General features: G+C 32.3%; 1 protein-coding gene and 1 non-coding gene across 3 annotated transcripts; both read right to left on the bottom strand.

Moving 5' to 3' along the window:
* Positions 1 to 9,733: 9,733 nt before the first annotated feature.
* On the bottom strand, positions 9,734 to 9,805 carry TRNAD-GUC (transfer RNA aspartic acid (anticodon GUC)). Its single transcript has one exon. It is a non-coding gene; the product is annotated as a tRNA-Asp (tRNA).
* Positions 9,806 to 10,299: 494 nt separating this feature from the next.
* Positions 10,300 to 13,581, bottom strand: LOC112711731 (cysteine and histidine-rich domain-containing protein RAR1). 2 transcript variants are annotated; one of them, XM_072203482.1, is made up of 5 exons: positions 13,227 to 13,581; positions 11,756 to 11,838; positions 11,147 to 11,298; positions 10,812 to 11,053; positions 10,300 to 10,708 (listed from the first exon to the last, which is right to left on the bottom strand). In XM_072203482.1, the coding sequence occupies exons 1-5, from the start codon at positions 13,284 to 13,286 to the stop codon at positions 10,613 to 10,615; spliced, it is 633 nt and encodes a 210-aa protein (XP_072059583.1). In that variant the 5' UTR covers positions 13,287 to 13,581; the 3' UTR covers positions 10,300 to 10,612. The 2 variants fall into 2 exon arrangements, with proteins under 2 accessions (XP_072059583.1, XP_072059582.1); XM_072203481.1 differs by having other exon boundaries at positions 11,942 to 13,493.
* Between the last annotated feature and the right edge of the window lie 10,493 nt (positions 13,582 to 24,074).

The raw sequence follows: 24,074 nt of genomic DNA, 5'->3' as shown, positions 1-24,074 counted from the left end.
CACATTTTTATAAAATAAATATTTTTTAAATTAAAAATTTAAATACAAAATAATTTATTTATAAATTATTTTTAATATAGTCATTTATTATTTAAATTATTTTTTAAAAAAATTTAATTAAGTTATTTACCTAAACTGTTTAAATTGTTATTAATTCACTAACATTAGACCCAAATAATTCTATTACAATATTCACTATTAATTATATTTTTTATTTATTGTGTATATAAACTCCTTCAAAAAAGTGTATTGAATTATCACTCTACCACATTGTAGTATAAAGTTATTAAATTTATTTCTTTTCAAAATTCAACCTCTAATAACTATTACCATAACTGTATGTTCAGTTAATCATTCATTTGTGTTAAAAATTATTTGTTCCAACGATGCATTATATTCTTCTAACATAAATTGAGCAATCACTTCAAAATCCTCCACCAAAACACTTATATTAGATGCTACTTGCAAACTCACATAATAAAAGTAATTCTACTTCCAAAAAATACTAAAAATCAACAAATCTAATCAAAATTAGTTCTCTGAAAATTACAACAAAAAATACATGTTACCCTAAAAATTGTCAAAGTTTTATAATTTTAAAATATCATAAGTATCTATCCCGCTTCCATTTAGAATTGGGAACTAAAATTCTTGAAATAGCAACATCTCATGGTTTACTTTACCCTTAAAAATAGTGAATAAAACAAAATAGAAAATGAAGAGTCAGTGAATAGGGTCTATCATATGCATGCATATATTAATAAGATTGTTGGCAATGTGGGCAGAAGAGAGAGAAGGGGGGGATTCTGCCGGCACCATATCCGCCGGTAATCCGCCGTCAGCAGGATACAGGCGGCCGGCGTGGCTTCGTCATAGGGAAAGGTGGGTCCCACAGTCCCCACTGACGACACTCACCAGTCAGCACAGATAGAGTCACACACAAATGTTTTCTTGTTCCTAAAAAGAAAGGAAGACAATTACCCACCAAAACAAACATATATAGCTTGAAAATGATCATTCATATTTGATACCCTCACTCCCTCACTTGTCCTTCTCATCCTCCTACTTTAATTAAACATGCACCACCCACCATTCCCTATTTCGATTATATTCAGGGTTTAACGTACGGAATCAAATTATATTTTAATCAAAATTTTCTGCTTATATTAAATTGTTAAATATTAAATTCAATTTAGTTATACGCATATATTAAGAAAAAATTAGCGTAACTTAAAGAAATTAAAACTGGTCTCTCTATCTAGGCTTTGGTGAATGATTCAGTGGGATTTTAATCAAGCTCTCGACTTTTTCCAACATCTTGCTGCGACCTTGTTAATTGTTTTTTAAGGGTTCAAGTTCCTAGACAAGTTCATTACAACCAACCAAACCTTGAGTTATAAATACGAAAATTCGAAATATTTCTACTAATTAACAAAGTTTAATTTCTTTGTTCTTAGTAAATTATTTTTTAAAAATCATTGTAATTTCTATTTTTTTAAGAGTATATTAGCATTTGTTCAAGATTATCGAAGTTAATTAAATTTTTGTTGTTAAGATTACTTAAAATAAGTATTATTAAAATGTTTTTAATAAATATACTATAAAAGTATTGTAAATTTTAGATTTTTTACTTTTAATAACAAATTTTAAAAATTCTCGAACTTTTTAAGTTTTTGATTCCTCTAAAACTCAACAATAATATATTATCATAATAATATTATTATATTGAAATTTATTTTTGAATCGATGTTTTTCTATTTTAATTATTCTTTCATTTCAGCTAACTCTTATTTCATAATACACATTAATTCATTTCATTTGTTATCTAATTTTTTACTAAAATGATTTTAAATGTAATTATTTCAAAAATATTATCACAAAAAATCACAAGATAAAGGTTTTTTTATTATACCATGGCAGAATAAAAATATATTAAAATAATACCGAAAAATTAATATCGATGATAAATATAAATTTAAAAGATGTGATCAATTAATAAATTATTAAAAATATTAAATAAATAACTCAATATTAAATATGTATTTAAAAAATATTTTAAAAATTTATTATTAAAAATATGATATATTTTTTAAAATTTAGTAATTTTAAGTAAAAGTTTCTTAAATTTTTTTTTATTGTGAATGACTAATTTTTTAAACAAATTAGAGTTCGAATTTTACTTCGATTTTTTTTGTATACATCTTTTAAACAGTTATTCAAAAATTTAGGTCAAATATATAAATTATTTGCTAAATACAAATTTTTTATTATTTATAAAAAATATAATATTTTTTAATTATTTTTATTATATTTTTAAATTATTTAAAAATTTATTTATCATTCATATTTTTAAAGATTATTTTTTGTATCATATCAGATTTCATTTTAATAATTTATCTTTTTCTCTATTATGTCGGATGAGCTGTAAATATAAATTTAATTAAAAAAAAAACAATACTCAAGAGCGATTCGGATTTCGGACACATCTGCTAGCGAATTTCATTTCATGGTGATAACTTACTAATAAAACTATGGCATTTAATTTGCATGCAGCTTCCTGAGCTACTTTTAACAACAATGATATATTAATACGTAGTACAATAGTAAATTTTAAAATCACAACCGAAATAAATCCATTCATAATGCTCCTAATTTAGTTTACCATTAAGATTTAATAAGTAGAAATAATAAGTGCATTATTTGTGGATCCCATAAATGTGAATATATATTATATGGTGGAAAAGTTTAGGGACCAGCAGTTTTGTTGAATTTTGGCCAGCATGTAACCAGCAGAAGAAGGTGAGCCATTGGATGAAATCTCACACAAATCTCACACCATCAAATCATCATTGATGACTAGTTGATGGCTAACAATTATAAAAATTGCTAACCCCTAACATTGCTCTTATACGGTTGAAACGGATAATAGTTAATTTTATGTGAAAGTTATAGTTGAGATTTGTTAAATATTTTGATATACATGAAGTTAAATTATTTGTGTAGTTGATTTCATAAAGTTATCTAAGAATTCTCATTCATCATTGTACCTGAATTTTTACGATCTTATACATGCGATGCATGTTGAAGAACAGCAAGGAAGTGTATGAACAAAATAATTGAGCGGCGTCGTATTATGCATGCGTATTTGGCGTATTGAGGGTCGACCGTAATATTGGAACATGGTCCATCTTTAAGAAGAAAAAGCCATGCTTTTAGTTCATCCTCTTTCAATGCACCAAAATAATTCAAATTTCCCTGTTCCTTGCCGTAAATGAATGCTAGCTAGTAGGAAATTAGATTTACTACTGTTTTCACTTGTACTATGTCCCACGAAACTAGTTTTTTTTTAATTAAAAAAAAATAACGTATATTTTGACACATATTTTTTGTATAGGAAGAGTTTAGGAGGCCAACAATTTTATCAAATTATGGTCAACATGCATATAACCAGTGAAAAAGAGTGAGCAATTGGATGAAATTTTACATTAATCTCACAGTATTAAAAACTTCATTAATAACTATTTGATTATTATAAATCTCAAAAGTTGTTGGCCCCTAACATTTCTCTTTTTTATATATTGGTATAATTTTGGTGTAATACTCAATTATTGAATTTTATGATATTTTTTAAAATTGTGGGAATAGTACAATACGTCCTCTTTATATTGTACTGTTCCCACAATTTTAAAAAACACCATAAAATCCAATAATTGAGTATTACACCAAATTTTTTTTAATATACAAAAGAATAACCTTTTGAAAACCTAAGATAAAATTATTAATAAAAAAGTTTTTATAGAAAAAAATATAAATTGAGCTTTTAATTATTGTATATTTATTAAAATAAGTAAACTTAAAATTTTTATTAATAATAATTTTAATATATGTCATAAAAATATATGATAGCTAGATAAAAAAAATAGAGAATGCAAAACTAAATTACTATTCATCAATAAATGGTAGTATATAAATAATGAAGGAATATAATATTTCTGACACACATTCTCGCTCACTCCTTATTTTCTCGAAGAAAGAGAGATATAACAAAAAAATTTGTTAAAATGAATATTTGTACCGATTTCTTAGCAGAACTTTTCAAGAAAACAAATTCATTTTTTCACAGTTTACTGAAATTAAAAATAAACATGATTTTCGATGATATCACGAGAGAAAGTTATTATCACACTGAAGAGGTAGTTCTTTTTTACATTTTTAGTGATAATAATTTGAAGCGTCTTCATAAAATTAGTGACTTTAACCACCGGTGCGATACAATTTTTTTACTCCTTTTTTTTTAAAACTTCTAGAAATGAGTTAGTGGTAGAGACTATAAATTGCTTGTGTGTTCTTTTATATGGATGATGTTATATGATGAAATTATTTTAGTAACTAATTTTAACTAAATTGATCAAATAGTTTAAGGATTGATAAGTTGAAATTTTAGTTGAAAAAAAAGAGAAAAATAAGATGAAACACAAGAAAAACAAATTAGTTGAACTTAGTTACAAAAATAAGTTATCACCTAAAATTTCTTATTTTATATATACAATTATCCTTTTTTTTTTAAGTAAAAAGTTCAACACAACAAGCTGGAGCATAGAAACAAGAAAAATTAACTGACTACTCGAAACATAAATCACCCATAATTATCTTCGGCATAATGGTTCACCACCATACAATTCATCGGATAACGTAAAAGACCTGCTAATGATGTTCACCACGTTTGAGCCTTAATTTCTGAAGATTCTCTCATTCTGCTCTAGCTAAATTGTCCAGATAACAGCAAATAAGTCAACCAACCACTTCTTCCTCGCATCCTTTCTTGTTGCGATATTCGTCCAACTTTCGAAGTGTTCCTTTAATGTACCTGGCATGGTCCACGTTATTCCAAGAGCGAACAGTCAAGCACATCACACCTGCCAAAAAATCTCGCAACCAACAAATAGATGAAAAACAGACTCCACAGACTTACAACATAATACACACTAACTATCATTTTGGTTGAGCACACCTTATCTACACAGTCTTTCTTTCGTGTTCACCTTCTCCACCAACACAAACCAAGAGAACAATGCAATCCTTGGAGGAACGAGACCCCTCCAAATAGCACTAGTGAAACTATAGCTTGTAATTTCCTTTGAAAGAACTGTCTCCTGCAACACTTGCACAAACGAGTTAGTCGAATAAATACCAGATGTCCAGATCTATCAAATTTTCAGACCACTCTATCCTCTCACTCAGTTGTTTGGTTTACAAGTTCCAACTCCCATTGAAATAGCTCTCTCCTCCATTGAAAACTCTAAATCCACTCTAATCCATCCCAAAACCCGCACTTCTCTATAATAGATCCTTTAAGATTTGAGACCGAAAAAAGTCTTGGAAACAACTCTTTCAAAAAACTATTAGATAATAAGATATCCTCCCAGAATCGGACTGTTCTATCATTCTTTACATCCATAGATAAACCTCTGATCATTTTCTCTCTGACTTGTGGCTCTCTGATTTATAGTACACAAATATCCTTTCAAAAATCCTATACAATTACTAATATACATTAAAAGAATTATTAATTTGAAATCGATAATTTCTTTCTTAAGATAGATCATATAAATAAATATTGATGAATTATACGATAAAAATTTAAATTTATAGAATTTTTGTTATGAAATGAAAGAGAAATTAAAAAATATAGAACTCATATTTTAAATAATTAAAAATAATTATAAAAAAATATTTTTTATATAATTTTAATTTGTATAATAGAATATTTCATAAATATTTAAGTAAATTTTATTGATTCAATGAATTGATTTGAGGGGCTTATTTAAGAAAAGTTACTGTACCATCCACTTGCGTATATTAATGTTACCATTTATACATTATTATGTCAAATAAATGTTTATTGTTCATAACCAAAAAAAGTAAGCATTTATAAGTCAATAATAATTTTAAGGGTTACTACAGATATATAGTAACGTGTTAAACACTCAAGGTTGCATAAATCAATGTTAATTAAGCACTAAAGCTTGTATAAATAAATGCTATTTAACACTTTTAAGAAAAATATTTATAAAATAAAAAATATTTAATAATAAAAAAATTAATTAAAAATAATAAAAATTTATTTTATTTAATATTTATTAATTATTAATTATTAATAAATATTAAATAAAATAAATTTCAACTAATTTTGATTAATTTATTTTAATTACTAAATATATTTATGTAAAATATAGTACTAATTCTTAGAAAAGTACATGCATTGGATTTAGTTCGATTTCTTAACAATTTAACAACTCGAGTTTATAAGTTATAACTCTTTGATGATTGAATTGAATAGAATTTGAATTTAAATTTGAACAACTTAACTCATTGATTTGATCATGTATATATTATTTATTTCATAATTTTAATTTATTATATTATTACAAATATACGTAAATTTATAAGTAATAATTAACAAACAGCTTAACGTATATATCTTAAGAGACTTAATTTATATCTAAATTAAAAGAGAGCATAAACTTTTTAGGTGAATACTACCATAAAAAATTTATTATTGTTTTCATATGAAAATATTTTTTTTAATGCATTAAATTTAAGCTATAAAATTAGGCTTGACTATTTATACACGGAAATACAAGTCAATCTCAATTTTCATAAATTAGGATTGAACTTGCACAAATTCGATTCAATTTGGTGTATGTCACTACCATTTCCAAATTGGTAAACATTTCAATTTTGGAATATATTGGGATTTGTTTTAATCTATTATAGGAAGCACACGACACGGATACGCCGACACATTTTTTTTATAAAACATTGGATATGACACGTTTAGTATATGTTGTGAATTAAAATTTAAATAATATATTAAATTAATAAAATATCGTATTGTAAATATAAGAGTAAATATAATTGTATAAAAAGGTCTTAAAATTATGCAATTATTAAAAAAATAAAAAATTTTAATCTACTCTTGCCATCTCGCTAACAGAATATTTTAAAATTAGAAAGAAAATTTGGTTAATCGGGCCATAAAATCACAAAATCAATTGAAGATTTGCAGCTCAGGAGAAAAATCCGTCTAATGAACATCTGAATCGGGTCGAATTCGTTCGAATTCGTGACCGCTCCACCAAAATTATGCACCGCAAAAAGACACGCCGTCGATACGCTCGTTTGAAGTATCCACTGTGTGTCGGCGTCAAATTCGTATCCGACACGGATACGCCGACACCACGAGAGAATCCGTGCTTTGTAGAATCTATTACCTTAATATGAGAGGTCTTTGTGCTAATGTATGCTTTTTAGAAAATTTTTTAACAAGAAAAAATAACCTAACACACTACACATGGGAAAGGGAAGAAAATAGCCGGTTATTTTTTAAAATATTGATAAAATTTTAGTATAATATACTGAATTTTATGATATTTTTAAAAATTTAGAGAGTGTATTGTCAATATGCAAGAAGTATTGTTTCGTCTCAAAATTTTAAAAAATATTATAAAATTCAATAACAGTGTGTTACACTATTTTTTTTATATCTAAAAACTTTAGTAAAAAATAACAACACATGAATAAAAATATATAGTAAACCATAAAAATGAAGAGTTGAAGAAAAGAGTCAAAATAAGAAGCAATAAAGTAAAAAGATGGCACTATACTGTGGATGTGGAAAGCAAATAGTATTGGAAGATCAGTTATTTCACAGTTTCTGAAGAAAGCAAATAGTGTTGTTTCGTTCGCAGTTAGAAAAGCATATAAATAGTAAATAAAGTTCCCAAGATTACGTATCTCACAGAGCTTTTGTTATGATATTGATGGTTTATTTTTAGCTTATAAAGGTCGCAGATGTAGTTGAAGAAGTGATTGATAATTGATTGTACCCAACATAGGACCCGTGAGCCCATATCCCTTTCTCCATTCCCCAGCATGCATATCATCACCCTCTTCATATATTTTTTATTTTATAATTTAATTATTCTGTTAGTTTTTATAATTTTGTGAAATTTTTAATTAAATTTTTATATTTTTTTAATTGAATTTTTGTATCAATTTTTTTAATTAGGTCTCTTTTAGTAATAATTAGCTTAATTATATAAAGACTCAACTAAAAAAATTGGTGCAAGGACTCAAATAAAAAAAATATAAAAATTTAATTAAAAAAAAAATCGGTGAGGAGACCAATTAAAAAATATATATATAAACCTAATTAAAAATTTTGTGAAACTATAGAGACCAATAAAATAATTAAACCTTATTTTATAAACAATAGTAACAATATTAATCATAGTTTGACGTGAAACTAGATATGATACTTTCGATGATGCCCACATATTAAATAATACATTAGGGGCCCATAGAGCACACCATTATACAAACTACTTACTACTATTTTATCTATAGGCTAACACTGTATGTTGTGAGAACATTTATATGGAGATCTTAATCGCATTTTCTTAAGCACTATTTCCCATGCCAACCGTGTATATTTTGGGTTATGTGCAACTAAGTAGATCCAAGTCAAACGAATTCCAACTTAGATAAAGTATAGGATAATAATTATATTCGGATACATGTCATAATATACTCACCAAAAATTACGTGCAGTAATATTATTAATATTTCAACATTTTATATCCAATAATTACTTTAAAATTTTAATACTCTCTTAACATTTGATTTTCATATATTGTTAATATAAAAGTTCACATCCAAGTATTGTTATCCCATTAAATTACTTTTGTTTTAAAACATCTATTTATAATATATAAAAATTGATACCAACTCTCTCCACAATGAGTTTAAGTTATTAATGATGCTATATCAGTAATTTTAATTACTTGACAAAAGATAAAAATCAATCAATCACTATTTAGTAAAATATTTTTAAAAAATTAAAACAAAAAACTCTTATCTATTATTATTCAATGAAACATCAAGTACTAATTAAATGCAATAAACATATATTAAAAATATCATAATAATAATAATTATAAAAAAGTTCAGTTATAAATATTCAAATTCTACAACTTATACATATTAAGACTCTAACTACTTTTTATTTCTTAATCTCTCATATTAATTGTCAAAAATTTTTTAAATTTAATATAATATTTTTACATGTTTTCTATTTTCATTCATTTATTTTTTTAATTATTTACAAACAAAAAATTGAAAGAAAAGACAAAATATAACTATTAATACAAATCGAAAAATTAAAAAAAAATAATTTTATATAACTCTAATATAAATAACTTATATCTTTTTTTAAAAAATAAATTTAAAATCTATTTATAATATGTTCTCTAAAATATTTTTAATATAATATTTATTAAAATATACTATATAATATAAATAATCTACGCGAATTTCATTCTAGTTAATCACAAAGGTTGCATAAATCATGATATTTTGGTTAGTTGATAGTGTCTATTAATTTATAGTGAGTTTCTCAAAATGACTATTTATGTGTATATAATTTTTTCTTTTATGAAAATAGTTGATCAATATGTTATAGTAAAATTCAAAATTTCAATTTTTTGTTTTTTTTGTTTTCTTTCTATAATTAATATAAATATTTGTATTATCTTGTAGGGTGGTCCTTTTATTTAATTTTACTTGGTTGGGCCCTGAAAGTCGGTGGCTTTTAGCATAAAAGACCCATTACTTTTGGGTATGAGAAGTTTCCACCATTCCCGTACTTAAGGGTAAAACCATAAAAAGCATACGCCGTTGCCGGGGATCGAACCCGGGTCACCCGCGTGACAGGCGGGAATACTCACCACTATACTACAACGACTTCAGTGATCGTACGGTTATTATACAAATTATTTCATAAAATTAGAATAAAATGGTTTTGAAAGGACAAAAGTCATTATTAAGCTTTGAGAAGAAAGTTTGAGTTCTTCACATGCTCAATATACTATATGGCTATGTAGAGTTAGATGAATGACACTTTATCTTGCCGAAACCCCCTTTCAAGAATATGATTTGCCAAAATCTGGAGGCTCTACATATTTTGTTGGAGAAGGTAGAGTGCATTTTGCCTTCATGAACAATTTTGTTGACCACTCCATGTTATGTGCTTTTTTGAGATTTACATTAGTCATAACTGAATTATGGGCCAATTCCACATTATTTTGAAGTTTCGTTTGATTTTTTTTATTTGTTAAAATGTTGATATATTAATGATTTTACTATTACACGTGTTAAGTATTTATCTCAATCTGTATTTGATCAGAGAACAGTGAAAATTTTATTTAATTTACACCCTCAGTCACAAGAAAACCAAAGTTTAAAGTATTTCAATATTAGATTAGGTCCAAAATAGAAATGCAGAAGCACATTGTGACATTCAAGGAACAATTGACAACAAATCCATATCTAAACGTTACAGTTATCTCAGTCTTATGTTGTGGCTTCTTACGAACTGAAACCACCAAGGTTCACTACTTGAGAGGGAGTAATGGGATTTTTTTTTTTTTTTTTGTGGGGGGAGGAGGAGGGAAAAGGACAGCAAGATTGATTGTTTCAAATTTCAATCACAGCTTGTAAAGAAAATTGAATGAGACTGATAAAATCCCAATATTGTGGGTGGTTGGAGTCTTCATTGATCAGGGTCAGCATTATGCCATCCCTTTGTGCATGGAGGAATACTCATAAACTCATCAAATTCTTTCACGTGAATGTCACAGCACTTCCACTGCAAAAACAATGACACACAAAAAAGTTAGTAGTGTTATTTTAAGAAACTCATCACAACTACAAGCATTAGAAATTTAGAATATGGAATATTCAATACCCACCCCTCTCATCCGGTCGTGAAACACCGCGGGGCCAGGATGGTAGCTGCAAGCAGTCTCATGATTATCCTTCTCCTTGAAAGTTTGGCCACACCCTTTATTTTTACACACTTGGGGCTCGTTTATATCGACTATCTTCTTAGGATCCTTTGGATCCTGAACACTTGAATTGGTCTCAGCGCAGGCATGTCCGGCAACACTTCCAGGGTTATCTCCATCAGTATTTACAGGTTTGACTTGTGAACCTAAAACAGGAGAAAGACAAGTAAAAATGTAGGATAGCAAACATGATATAGGGATTGCTTAAGACACTGCCATGAGCAGAGAATTGAGAGTACCATGATCTGAGCAAAAGAATCCCTGCCGACACCTAGAACAAGAGTCCTTTGCCGATGCATTGGTTGAAGGAGCTGCAGTTGGAGCAGCCACAGTAGCCTTCTTAACCGGTGCAATCACTTGCTTTTCAGATGTATGTTTTCCGGTCTTACATCTTGATTAATATGGGAAAAAAAATTAATCAACAAATTCAGGGGATTTTCAATTTTTTTTTTAAAAAGAAAGTTATTATTTTCTCTTATTCCATCGATGTTGATAATAGCAAAACAATCTATTTCTTCACTAGCATCCTTGAAAACTTATCTGGAACTTCTGGTTTATTCTCATTCCAGAATGCAAGATATTATAATCCGGCGGACATAAATTTAACACAAAAAGCATATCAAATACATGTAATTTCATAAAGGAAATCAACACATGAAGAAGTGGTAAACGAAGTCTATATTATCTATTGCAAAGAATCATCAAGCAACATTAGATCACCCAATAACATTATCATATTTTAACTCAAATATGGCAAACTCTTGTAAACTGACTAGTTGACTGCAGTTCAAATCTTTATATATTCAGACATAGTTGACTAGAGAAAAAGAGCAGAGACAATAACTCACCCTGGAATTTCCAAAAACAAGCTGAAATCATGACTTCTTTTCTTGCAACAGCTCCATTCTTTCATCCCATCATGAAAGATTGGCTGGAAAACAAAATGGAAGCATAATCAATTGCAGAACTGATAAATAGTTATTAAAAAAGCTAGAAAGTGCCATGAATAAATAAATTAAAAGGCGGTGACTTACTCCCTGAAGAAATGAAGTTTGCCCGTCAATAAGCGCAAGTCCCAAACATGCCAAATGGAAAGTGAATTGGTAAAATATCATAAAAAATAACTGTCATAATGATATCAACACATGATATTACAGTGGATATAAAGTTTCACTTAGTTCATGGGTGAGTTATATTATCAAAGCTCATCAAACAATGATGTACACACAAAAAGGGAAGAAAAAAAATTGAGGGTCCAAAGACCAACACTTACATTTTTTCCCCAGGTTAAATAGTTGGACGCGGTATTGGTTTTATTTTAAATATACAAGACAAAACATAAATTTCGAATTCAAGCAAAATAATAGCAATGACCTCTATTCAAGTTTCTGACAGCTACAACAATCTTAGAACCACTTTTAAGACAATAGAAGAAGAGTTTTCTGCAAGAGCTGCATATTCTTCAATTCATATTGTTGACTATATACACATAATTGTCTATGCCAGTAGGTGTATATACTGCATATCAAGGCTAACTTTCATATGCAAGTGGCTACAGCAGCTTTCCTTTCATGGGCATAGGATCACCAAAGAAATCATAGAACCAAGCTACAAGATCATCAATAAAATCGAAAGATAGGATTTTCACCCATTATATCAAGGATGGAAAAACCTACCATAACTCTGGTTCTAAACACCTCCCGGGTAAATGATAATTGGAACTTCGGAAGTTCGGAAATATCCTAAATTCTTGGCCCAACAATATGCACTAAATGAATCGAAAACCTGGACATTTTATCTTTTCCAATAAAAACTTCCTATATTGTAAACCTTAATTGCCAAGGCCCCTTTACATTTGAGCTTTTGAATGAAAGAACTAGAAGACACAGTATGTTGAATCACAGCAGCTGAAACGATTCAATCACATAATTTCTATGAAAGGGAGCAGCTTTTACAACATTTTATGATCCCGTGGATCCTGGGACAAATTACTAACAGTGCTCATAATTCAATGCCCGGAAAAAAGGACACTCAACTCCTCAAGCTTAACTAACACATTACAAGAGCCTCCAAATGTTAGCCACAGTTTCAACAAACCAAAACCATCAATCTAAACACAGTAGCAACAGATTGAAACATAACAAGTGGGTGAAGAGTGCAAAGAGCTACCTAAATTTGGAAGGCATTGCATACAAAAGAAAGTTAAGGATTGAAGTCAAAAGGGTCAATGGGAAAAGGGGGAAAATGAATAATAAAGTGATAAAGGATGAAACTTGATCATGTAATTGAGAGAGAGAGAGAGAGAGAGAGAGAGAGAACAGACAGAATCATGATATCGACAGGAACCGTCGGGATTATCGTCGTCGGAGAAGATGGCATCACAACCAATCCTCTGGCAGCGAACTTTGCCGGTCTGCGCCATCCCTCAAACACTCAAAAGCTAAAGCACTCACAAATCTGTGTTGGTATCTATCAAAAGAATTTCGAGAACTCTCACTTTCAGCTTCAGGAATGAAGTGGAATCCGACACAAACAAGATCTTTTTTCACTTTTCAATTTTCAACTAGCAGTAGCATTACCTAATCTAGTATTTTCAATTTTTTTTTAACACAGCTCTACATAATCTCAAACGGGTTGGGCCTCTTTTTTTTTCTTTAAGGGCTAGAGGGAGGACAAAGAGATGGGAATCTTACAGCTTCCAGTTTGGACAATTTGGACCTTGGGCCCGTTAATATACAAAAACAAAAAAAAACTTTTGATCAAAATTCATAAACATATAATTTTCGGCAAATGCATACATATAAGTAAATGATTTTAGAATATTCTTTACATTTTTTTTCTCAAAGACAGTAGGTTATTTTATTTCAAATGAAAGAAAATATTTTATCTAAAATTCAGAACTACACAAAAGAAAGTGGAGTTCTCTCATCCTTCGCTTAGACATTAGTAAAGCACAGTAAAAAGAATGAAACTTAGAAGAAAGCAAAGTTGGAATTAAATTGGGGTTTCAGTGGTAAGTTTACAAGTTTCTGATTTTGTTTGGTAGCAATTACCAGAAATTATTCAAGATTCATAGATTGGCGTTCGAACACCCTGTTACACATTTCTTTCCATAAATGCCAGGCAATAATAAAAGCAAAACGGGCCGAGTTCTTACTCACAGATCGGTAACCTGGGGGTAACAAGTTGGAGTCTCCACCAATTAAAAAAGGAGATGAAGTTCGGATTTGGGGTCAGGTGCGTTATTGGACTCTTGCTCCAAGTTTCTGAAGCATTTGGACAGTTGAAGATGCAATGTAACAAGGATTCTGGTTCAGCATTGCAAATGGGACAAGTTGGTGAAATACTTGAGAATTGTTGATTTATGAGCTGCATGACAGGGAGTTTTCATGGAGGGACTTCCACCCGAATACCTGAATCTTGTGTGGTGCTGTCAGACCCCAAAAAAATTCCAGATTTTCGGTTGTTGCATGATATTTCGACAAAATTCTAGAGAAACATGGTAGAAATGGTAAGCAACTCTATATCCTGAAGCTACATCATATATCTTGGATCTGTTGAATTTTCATTGAATTTCATCCTCCTCTTTTTCTAGTACTGTAGATAGAATTCTCTGGGCAACATCTTGAGAATATTGAATTAATTAGGGACTGATTCCATTGCTTATGTGTAGAGAACAGATCACGAACTAAGAAGATTGAATGTCTAGTTTGGGATTGACTTGTAAGAGCTGGTATTGAGAATAGATACGGAGGTAGGAGCCATGGATCTCTAAAGATTTGGATTGCTGTTCCAGAGCCAACTCTCCAGTTTAACCCATTTTCAACGATATTTCTACTTGTAAGGATAGTCCTCCATCCCCAAGAAGGTAGGGATCCTAACTCTGCATCTAGAATAGAATTATATCTGAAATATTTTTATTTTTTAAGATTCTAGATAATAAAAAATTAGAATTAGTGGCAATTCTCCAACATTATTTACCTAGGAGAGCTAAATTTTGTGCATGTATGTCTTTAAAGCCAAACTCTCCTTCTTTCTTAGCCCTTGTCAATGTATCCCAACTAATCTAAACCATACAACGTTCTGCAACTTGTTGACCCCACCAGAATTGATTAAGAATGCCATGGATTTCCTTGATTAGGTTATCTGGAAGTTTGAAACAAGACACGATATATATCAGGATTACTTCTCCTACCGCCTTTACCAATACTTGTCTTCCTCCATTAGATAAAAGACATCGTTTCCAGCCTTGAACCTTTTTGATAACCTTTTTCTTTGACAGTAGAAATGGTGGCCTTTTTCGATTTATTTACTAAAGAAGGCAGTCCCAAATATTTGTCTTGAGCTCCAATGTGTGAAATATTCATGGTAATAGCAAGTGATGCGCGTATATCATGAGGAGTGTTATTGCTGAAGAAGATTGCAGATTTATCAAGGTTAACTTTTTGGCCATTGAAGCTTTCAAAGTCCCCTAATAAATCTAAGATCCTCCCATAATTGTCTTCTGATGCCTTATAGAATAATATAGAATCATCTGCAAAAAGTAAATAATTAATCTTAGGACATCTTCTTATAATCTGGATCCCTTGAATGTGCCAATTTTGCTATGCTTTGTGTAGCAAGAAGGAGAGGCCTTCTGCACAAAATAGAAAAAGAAAAGGAGATAGAGGGTCACCCTGATGGATGCCTCTATTTGGTTTAAAAAAATCGTATGGTTGGCCTTCCATAACCACAGAGTAAGAATCGTCGTTACCAATTCATGAATCCAACCTATCCACTTAGAATCAAATCCCATCTTCTTCATGATAAACCATAAAAACTACCACTCAATCCTGTCATATGCTTTACTCATGTCATGTTTAAGGGTTATCTCATACTCTAAACCTCTTTTTTTCTGCTTGAGGTAGTGCATACACTCATGTGCTATCAGGATATTATCTGAAATGAGTCTCTCCTTTAGGAATACGCTCTGATTAGGGCTAATAAGTTTATTCATACACCATTTTAATCTATGAACCAGTATCTTAGAGATGATTTTGTAGAATACAGAGGATAAACTAATGGGTCGTACCTGGGACATGTCACATGCATCAGGAATCTTAGGATTGAGGTAGATATTAGTGTGGTTGAAACTCCTTAAAATGTGCCCTCCTTGAAAGAAACCTCTAACTACCTTGAATACATCCTCGCCCACAGTATCCCAGTAAAATTTGAAGAATTAACTCTTATCCCATCTTACCCTGGAGCACTTTGCGGGTGTACACTAAAGGTAGCTTTCTTTACTTCCTCAAAAGAGACCAGACGTTGTAGCCTACGGTTCATGCTAGCTGTAGTCTTAAGCTCATAGTCTAAGAAAAAAGGCCAAGGGTCTGCCTGTTTAGTGGAAGTAAAGATGCCTTTGAAATACTCCTCTGCCACCCTTGCGATGGCTGCATTAGAAGTAGCCCACTCTCCATTCTCAGTCTTGAGTCTCCAAATCTTGTTCATCCTAGATCTAGCCTTAAATTTTTAATGGTAGAAGCTAGTGTTTTTGTCTCCTTTGTTTAGCCATTTAATTATAGATTTATCCTTCCAATAAAGCTCTTCATTCAAGTAGGCCCTCTCTAATTTTTGCTCAAGTTCCATGATTTCAGGACCTCCCATTAAACCTGATGTCCTTATTTCTTCTAGTTGTCCTATAATTTCATCAATCTATTTTTTAGAGTTTGAAAGTGTAACACCCTACCATACAGAGCTTTACACCTATGATGTAAAACAAAGGTGGCGAGGTGCTACGACCTCTAAAATAAAATATATATGCGTATGATAATTGAAAGAACGTAGTATATTAGGAGCCTTGAAAGATAGGTAAAACAAAATCGCAGAATTAAAAGCGCAACTCTCAGGAAAGAGATTGCTTGCGTGTATATATATATATATATATAATACAAGAGTAGAGAGTTAAGAATACAAAATAACAAGCTTCTAACTCATCTTGCAAAACTAAGGCTAGCCAGAGAATATTTACATACATATATACATACCCCAAGGTCCAAAATACATAAATAAAACCCTAGTTATCCTTAAACCTTTAAGAGGTGAAAAACAAAACAAGTTGTTCAGAGAGTTATATACATATGACTATATATAAAGTATACATCAAATAAAGTCCCAAAATGTACTTCGCTGCAGAACTCCAGACGCCTAGTGAGTTGATGCCTCTCGACCTGCATCTGAAAACCACAATATACGTATAGAATGAGAACTGGGGGTTCTCAGCATGGTAAAGGTGCCACACACATAAGATATAAGGTTCTGCGAATGCCAGAGGCAATCCTAGAATGCCGACACTCAGATATAAAGCTTAAAGAACTAAACAGAAACCATAAATGGGTGGTCTTCTAAGGGTTTTTAGGCCTAACTAAATTTATCTTGGACTCTAAACTTTTCCACATTTCCTCCGTTCTCCCATCTTCGATGAATTCGCATAGACAAACAAGAAAACAAGACAAATACAAGTAATTCACAGGTAATACAAATAACATCTATAGCAAATAGCAGATTATAATCACATCGGCAATCCCAAATAATTCACAAGCAAGCAATTTAAACAATATGCATATGATGTATGCAAGTCCTATGGCTAATCAGTCTCATCTGTCGATTATCAAGCCAACCCGACAAGTCCAACTGCTAAACCCTGGATTGTCCCCCGACGCGCATCCCCAAGAGTCTATGCATAGTGTTCCGAGGGTTACCTAAAACAGAGAGGTCAATCTCGAATGAGATCTTCAAATTTGGGCTGGGCTGCCGCGTCCGACTCGTCGACGTAGGAGATGCTGCTGGTCCTCGGTCACTAGAGGGTAGTGGTACATTCAAGAGACTCTGATGCTTAAGTCAGTACGGGCTTTAGGCAGGTTTTTTTTTTGTAGAATTAGAGTATGAGTTATACCTGGGTGCTCCAGTATATTTATAGTAGTGTCAAGTGACCTTCCTCGAGATAAGTTTGTTATCTTATCTTATCTTTTATGTGTAAGATCACCTATCTTTTGGCCAGCCACCTTCAGGTGGGCTGTGATCCTCTACTTTGGGCCTGCTTGGGCCTCTAAGGCGGTTTGACCGATCTCTTTGGAAAGAGGTTGGTAACGGCCAACCTTATAAGAGGTCGGTCTTTTTGTCTTCGTCCAACCCGAACCGTATAGCTCGGTCCAGGGTATGAACACATAACTTTTTCTCAGATATATAAAATTTCTCAATGGGGGTCACATCCCCAGAAATTTATAAATGTCCGATCACACTTATGTCATAGGGTCAATAGAGTATTGAGTCTCAACCTAGAACACGTGGTGGCAAGCCACGGTACTTTACCCAGAGAAACTTGTATCTCAGATAATCATTTCACATTCATTCATTAACATTTCATAGTCATAAATATGGCCATAACATCACTTATTCATCATATAATTGCATTTTTACACGTAACACATCATAACTCAGAGCAAGTGGGGCGAAACTACAACCCTGCGTCTACCCGGGGAACCTTTGTACTAACCAACCTGGAGCAAGTGGGGCGAGACCATAACCCTTGCATCTACCCAGGAGGTATGTTCTTATATGCCCATGGGAACAAAGGAGGGGATCCTAACCTTCCACCATCTTGCTGGGGCAATTTTACAATACCAGGAAGAACAAAGAAGGGGATCTTCACCTTCTACCATCTCCTGGGGTCACACTTTCGAGAAAGAGTACTCAGATGCAACATTCATTCTTTTCTTTAGCCAGTTTCATATTTCAAATATATATGTGTGTGTGCACTCTTTCTTCTCATACCTAAATCATCATTTCACAAATTTTCTTCATCTCCAAGGTACCACATATTCCCAGCTTCATCTCATTACTAGGCTTACTAACAAATTCTAGGGTCGAAGGAATGAAAATAGAGGTTTAGAGGATCCAAAATTAAGCTTTAAAACACAAAAACTCATTTGCTGAAAACAGGGATCACGCGTACACTTACCCCATCTCGCGTACGCAGACGGGTCACGGGTACGCGTGGGCCACGCGTACGAGTGGGCGTACATTTTGGCCCATTTCGCATACGCAGCTCCCTTTACGCATACGAATGTGTATGAAATAGAAACGCATGGTTGCGTAAACGAGGTTCGCGTACGCAAAAATCCCAAGTCACGCGTACGCGTGGGCGTACGTTTTGTCAAAAATTTTAACTAAGTCTAAAAAGCTGCATAATTTCAATTTTGAACCATATACTTTCGACGCGCATAACTTTTTCATTTTAAATGATTTTTCTTTCATTCTTCGAACAGCATAAACTTCACAGACCGAATTTCATATAAAATAATTTTGAAATCATTCGGAGGTCTGGAAGCCAAGTTATGGCTCACCGAAGTTTGGCCAAAAACCAGCTTTACACAAAAACCCTCAAACCTCAATTTTCACCAAAACAAAATTTTCATCCACAACTCTAAGGTTCTACACAACATTAAACAATTCAAATTACCTTCTCTACATCCTCATTCTTTCCACAACATACAACACATCATTCAACTACTCAAACCCAACAATCCATATCCAAAATAACATGATATATCAATGAAACAACAGTAATAATTTCATATTCATAAATCTTCACTACATCATCATCAACCACAAGCAACAGCCATCATTCCATTCTCATACTCATTCAACATCCTTCATAAGGTTTACTAAGCATTAAGCACAATCATGCATCCAACCTATCCTATGGCCATCTAGCCTAAGTTTTCACAGAACATTATATATTAAATACGTGAAACCTAAACTATACCAAGTAATACCTCATGTGAGTGAGGGTTGATCCCACGAGGATTGATGGATCAAGCAATAATGATTGAGTGATTGGCTTAGTTAGACAAGCATAAAATAGTGTTTGAGTGTTCAAAAGCATTAAACAGTAATTTAGAGAATCAGAAAGCAAGCAGTAAATAAGTTGTGAAATATATATGGGAAAACAGTTAAGGTTTCAGAGATATCTATTTTATGGATTGACTTTTCTTATTAATTTATTTTAATCATGCAAGATTTAATTCATCGCAAACTATATGTGACTAGACCCTAATTCCTTAGACCTTCCTAGTCTCCTCTAAAATTCATTAACTGCCAATTCCTTGGTCAATTAATTCCAATTAGAGGGTGATGATCAAATTCCAGTTTATATGCCACAAAAATCCTAATTACCCAAATATAAGAGGATTATATGTCACGTATCCCGTTAAGTCCAGATAATTAGAATTTTAGGAGAATATGTTTTCAAGATGTTGCTCAAGTAAAGAACTTTTCAAAATTATACAAAAACTCAATTAGAACATGGGTCATACTTCCATTCCACCAAATTCATAAAATAAAGAACGAAAACAATTCTTGAAATATAAATCAAAACATTAATTAAAATAGAAAAATAATAATATCAATCCATACAATAGACAGAGCTCCTAACCTTAACAGTGGAGGTTTAGTTGCTCATGGTTCAGAGAGAAAACTAGGATTGTAAATTGGGTTGAGGTGGAATGAAAAGTTAACTAATGGAATCCCCTCTACTAGAAGAAAAGTCTATCCTTTTTATAACTAATCCTAATTAATTTAAAATCTAATTTCTAGAATTAAAATAATATCTTTTCCTATCTTAAAATCAAATTTGAATTTAAATCAGAATTAATTATAGCAATCAGCAAGTCTTCAATTGATGGATGGGGACCACTTACTTCACTGGATCCACGCCTAACTTGACAAAGAGTTGCGCCTTACTTGAGTGCCAAAATAGGGCCCAAAAATCATCCCCAGCGATTTCTGTATTTTCTGCACGTGGCGCATGTTATGCGTACGCGTCAATCACACGTACGCGTCGATGCTCTTCTTCGCGTGTCATGCGTACGCGTCAGGTACGGGCACACGTCGCCGTGCAACTTTGCTTTTCACGCGTACGCGTCGCCATGGAAAGCACCAAATCACGTGCATGCGTCAGGTACGCGCGCGCGTCGCTCCTCGCTATCCTCTCCTTTAATTCTTGTGCTGCAAAAACTCCATCAAATCCAGCCGAATGCTACCTAAAATAAACAGAATTGCACAAGACTCAAAGTAGCATCCATAGTGGCTAAAAGATAATTAATTCTTGATTAAACTCGATAATTTAGATGCAAATTTACTAGGAAAAAATAAAAAAGATGCTCAAGCATCACTCGTCACTGTGGACACGTGATCGCAAACGGTGCGGTGATCAATGCTCTAGATCAAAAGTTACGTGAATTTGAATGGAATCAAGGGTTTGTGAATTTTGGAGGGTATTCTTCCTCCCTTTGAGCATCCCCTAGCGTGTTTGCATGCTGAATGGGGGAGAATATGAGTTGCAACTCATCTATTTAATGAGTTGGTTAGGCGCACGGTCCCGGTTCGGGTCTTGTTCGATCGGTCCGATCCGTTTGGCCTATTTTTAGTCCAAATTCTTTAAAATTATGGTCAAATTTTTGTTTTAATTAGCTCTATCTTATTTTCTACTATGAAATTTACATTTCTAATTTCTTTTATTAAAATTTAATTTATGGATTAATTATTCGCTAATTTCGCGAGGTTTACAGAAAGACTACTCCTCTGCCATATGACCAGCCGATATCGAATGAGTTTAAGCTTTTGAGCTAGTCGAAACATGGGGAAGCCTTCAATTTCTGTGTTTCAAATCTCACTAATCAAAATTTGGACTGAATCCTCCTCACACCATCGGGTTTGGAATTTAAATCTTCTTTTTTAACGTTTAGTTTGTGGATTACTGTCAAAAAGGAAATGGGCATGGTCTGAACCCATCTCGAACAATCTAAGAACTACTGGATTAGAAAACAGTTGCAGCCATGTTTCTTCCACTAATATTCTATCATATCGTTCTTGAATCAATTCCCTGCTCTCTGCCTATTACTCCAAGTGAAAGGTCTACCAATCATTCTCAAGTCAAGTAAAACATTATCACCAATAAAATAATTAAAATATGCTATAGAAGACTGTGATTTAAGACTACCTCCACTTTTTTTTCACTTTGATCAACAATAGCATTAAAATCTTCCAAAATACATGAGTTACCTTGTTGCTGTTGTAAGATTGCTGACATCTCTTGAAATTGTGTTGAACGTATTTGTTCATGGCTGCTGAAATGAACACCAACGAGATTCCATTCCACATTAACTGATGTGTCTTTCACCAAAATCACGATGAAAAAATCTAAACTATCAATTATTTGCACTACTACATTGTCCCTCCAAGCTAGTGCCAAGCCTCCGACGCTATCCACTGGATCAATAATCTTCCTATTCGTAAAACCACATGACCTCAACTTCAATAATCTCGTGGGAGTGAGATTGTGACATCCCTTTGAGATTATGGATTGTCAGGGGTCTCCCCAAACCCCGACAATTTCACGTAATGAGCTTCATATCTCTTCGGGTGCCATTGAACAGCTAGCACCCTCCACCTTCATTTTAGCAATCATATCATCAACCATACAGATCTTCTTAGCCTTATTTTCATTTTTCTTCCCTTGATTTCTTCTTTTTATTCCTCCAAACAGCTTACTTGAATTAGTCCCTTGTCTAACAAGTTATTTCGACTTAGAACTCCTACTGGTCATTCCTTCATTAGGTAAGTTCTGTGGAGTAGATCCATCAGTGTTCATATTACTAGCAATATCTTGCAAGAATAACGCCTCACTAGTCTTCTTAATTAACTGTCGAACCACTTTCGGACAATTATCATCCTCTTTATTAGCTCCAGATGTCTCCATAGAGTTATTTTTTGGCCCTTTGACATTCAAGCTGGCAAAATTATATATCAACCAGTTGGGGATGGCTTTTTTCTCGGTTGGGGAGTGCTTAAGTTTGAGTTATTGAAGCTGGAGTTATCACCAGTTCCTCGACACTCGATCCTCTTGCCCACTTGATCTGTTTTGACCCACTCACCCATACGATCCTGTTTAATAGCACCCATGAATTTAGAATAGTGTTTGGAATCATGTCATAAATAAGCACAGTAGGTATAGAAAATTCCAATCCTCTCGAATCGCAATCCAATTTCCAGCACCTTACCATTCAGTTCAACCATACAAATGATGTCTTTCACCCTTTTATCACCATCCTACCAGACTTTGGTCTTGAGAATTCGAGATTCTCTTCCACGAACAGAGAAAAAACTCATGTCTATCACCTCTCCAATTTTCTCCCCAAGTCCTTTTTCAACCTGAATAGTTTTGAACTGCTCAAACAGACCCCATAATTGGATCCAGCAAGTAACATTTTTCTGGTCATGTTCATCCGATTCAACCCATCTTCTCACATGTAAGATATAATCCTTAAAGAGTCAAGGAGATCATTTTTCAATTATGTGAACATCAAGATCATTCTCAGAGAAGAATTGGAATTGATTAGGACCTATCTCAATCGATCGAAACCCCTCCAATTTACTCCATATCGCCCTTAGGGTATTGTCCATTGTCCATTGTCCCAATCGAAAATACCTTATCTGCAAAGAGTCTCCTCGAGAGACTCTTAATACAAGCCTCCAACCCCTAAGAATAATCTTTTGTCTCCAATACCACAATATCCTCCTCATCCTCCTCACTACCTGGATCAATTTTAGAGTTCCTCCCTCCACCGAAATTTATATTGGATTGAGAGTGCTAATTGAGGAGAATTTGATTATAAGGTAATGCGAACTAGAAATACAAATTGTTGTGATCGAAGAAGAAGATAGAAAGATCAAAACTCTAAACATAACACTATTGTATATATAAATTACAAACTCTATTGTATCAACGTACAATATTCTTTATGTTGTAATCTGTTAATACATTAAAATTAATTTTATAAATAAAATTTTCAAATATGTGATGAGCGGATAATTTATACGCTTTTTGACATTATTTTTAGGTAGTTTTTAGTATGATCTAGTTACTTTTAGGGATATTTTCATTAGTTTGTATGATAAATTCACATTTCTAGACTTTACTATGAGTTTGTGTGTTTTTCTGTGATTTTAGGTATTTTCTGGCTGAAATTGAGGAACCTGAGCAAAACTCTGATAGGAAGCTGACAAAGGACTGCTGATGCTGTTAGAATCTGACCTCTCTGCACTCAAAATGGATTTTCTGGAGCTACA

Source organism: Arachis hypogaea, chromosome 9 (assembly GCF_003086295.3).
Source record: "Arachis hypogaea cultivar Tifrunner chromosome 9, arahy.Tifrunner.gnm2.J5K5, whole genome shotgun sequence".
Classification (NCBI taxonomy): domain Eukaryota; kingdom Viridiplantae; phylum Streptophyta; class Magnoliopsida; order Fabales; family Fabaceae; genus Arachis; species Arachis hypogaea.
Note: the sequence above shows the minus strand (reverse complement) of the source record. Positions and strands in the feature narration are given on the sequence as shown.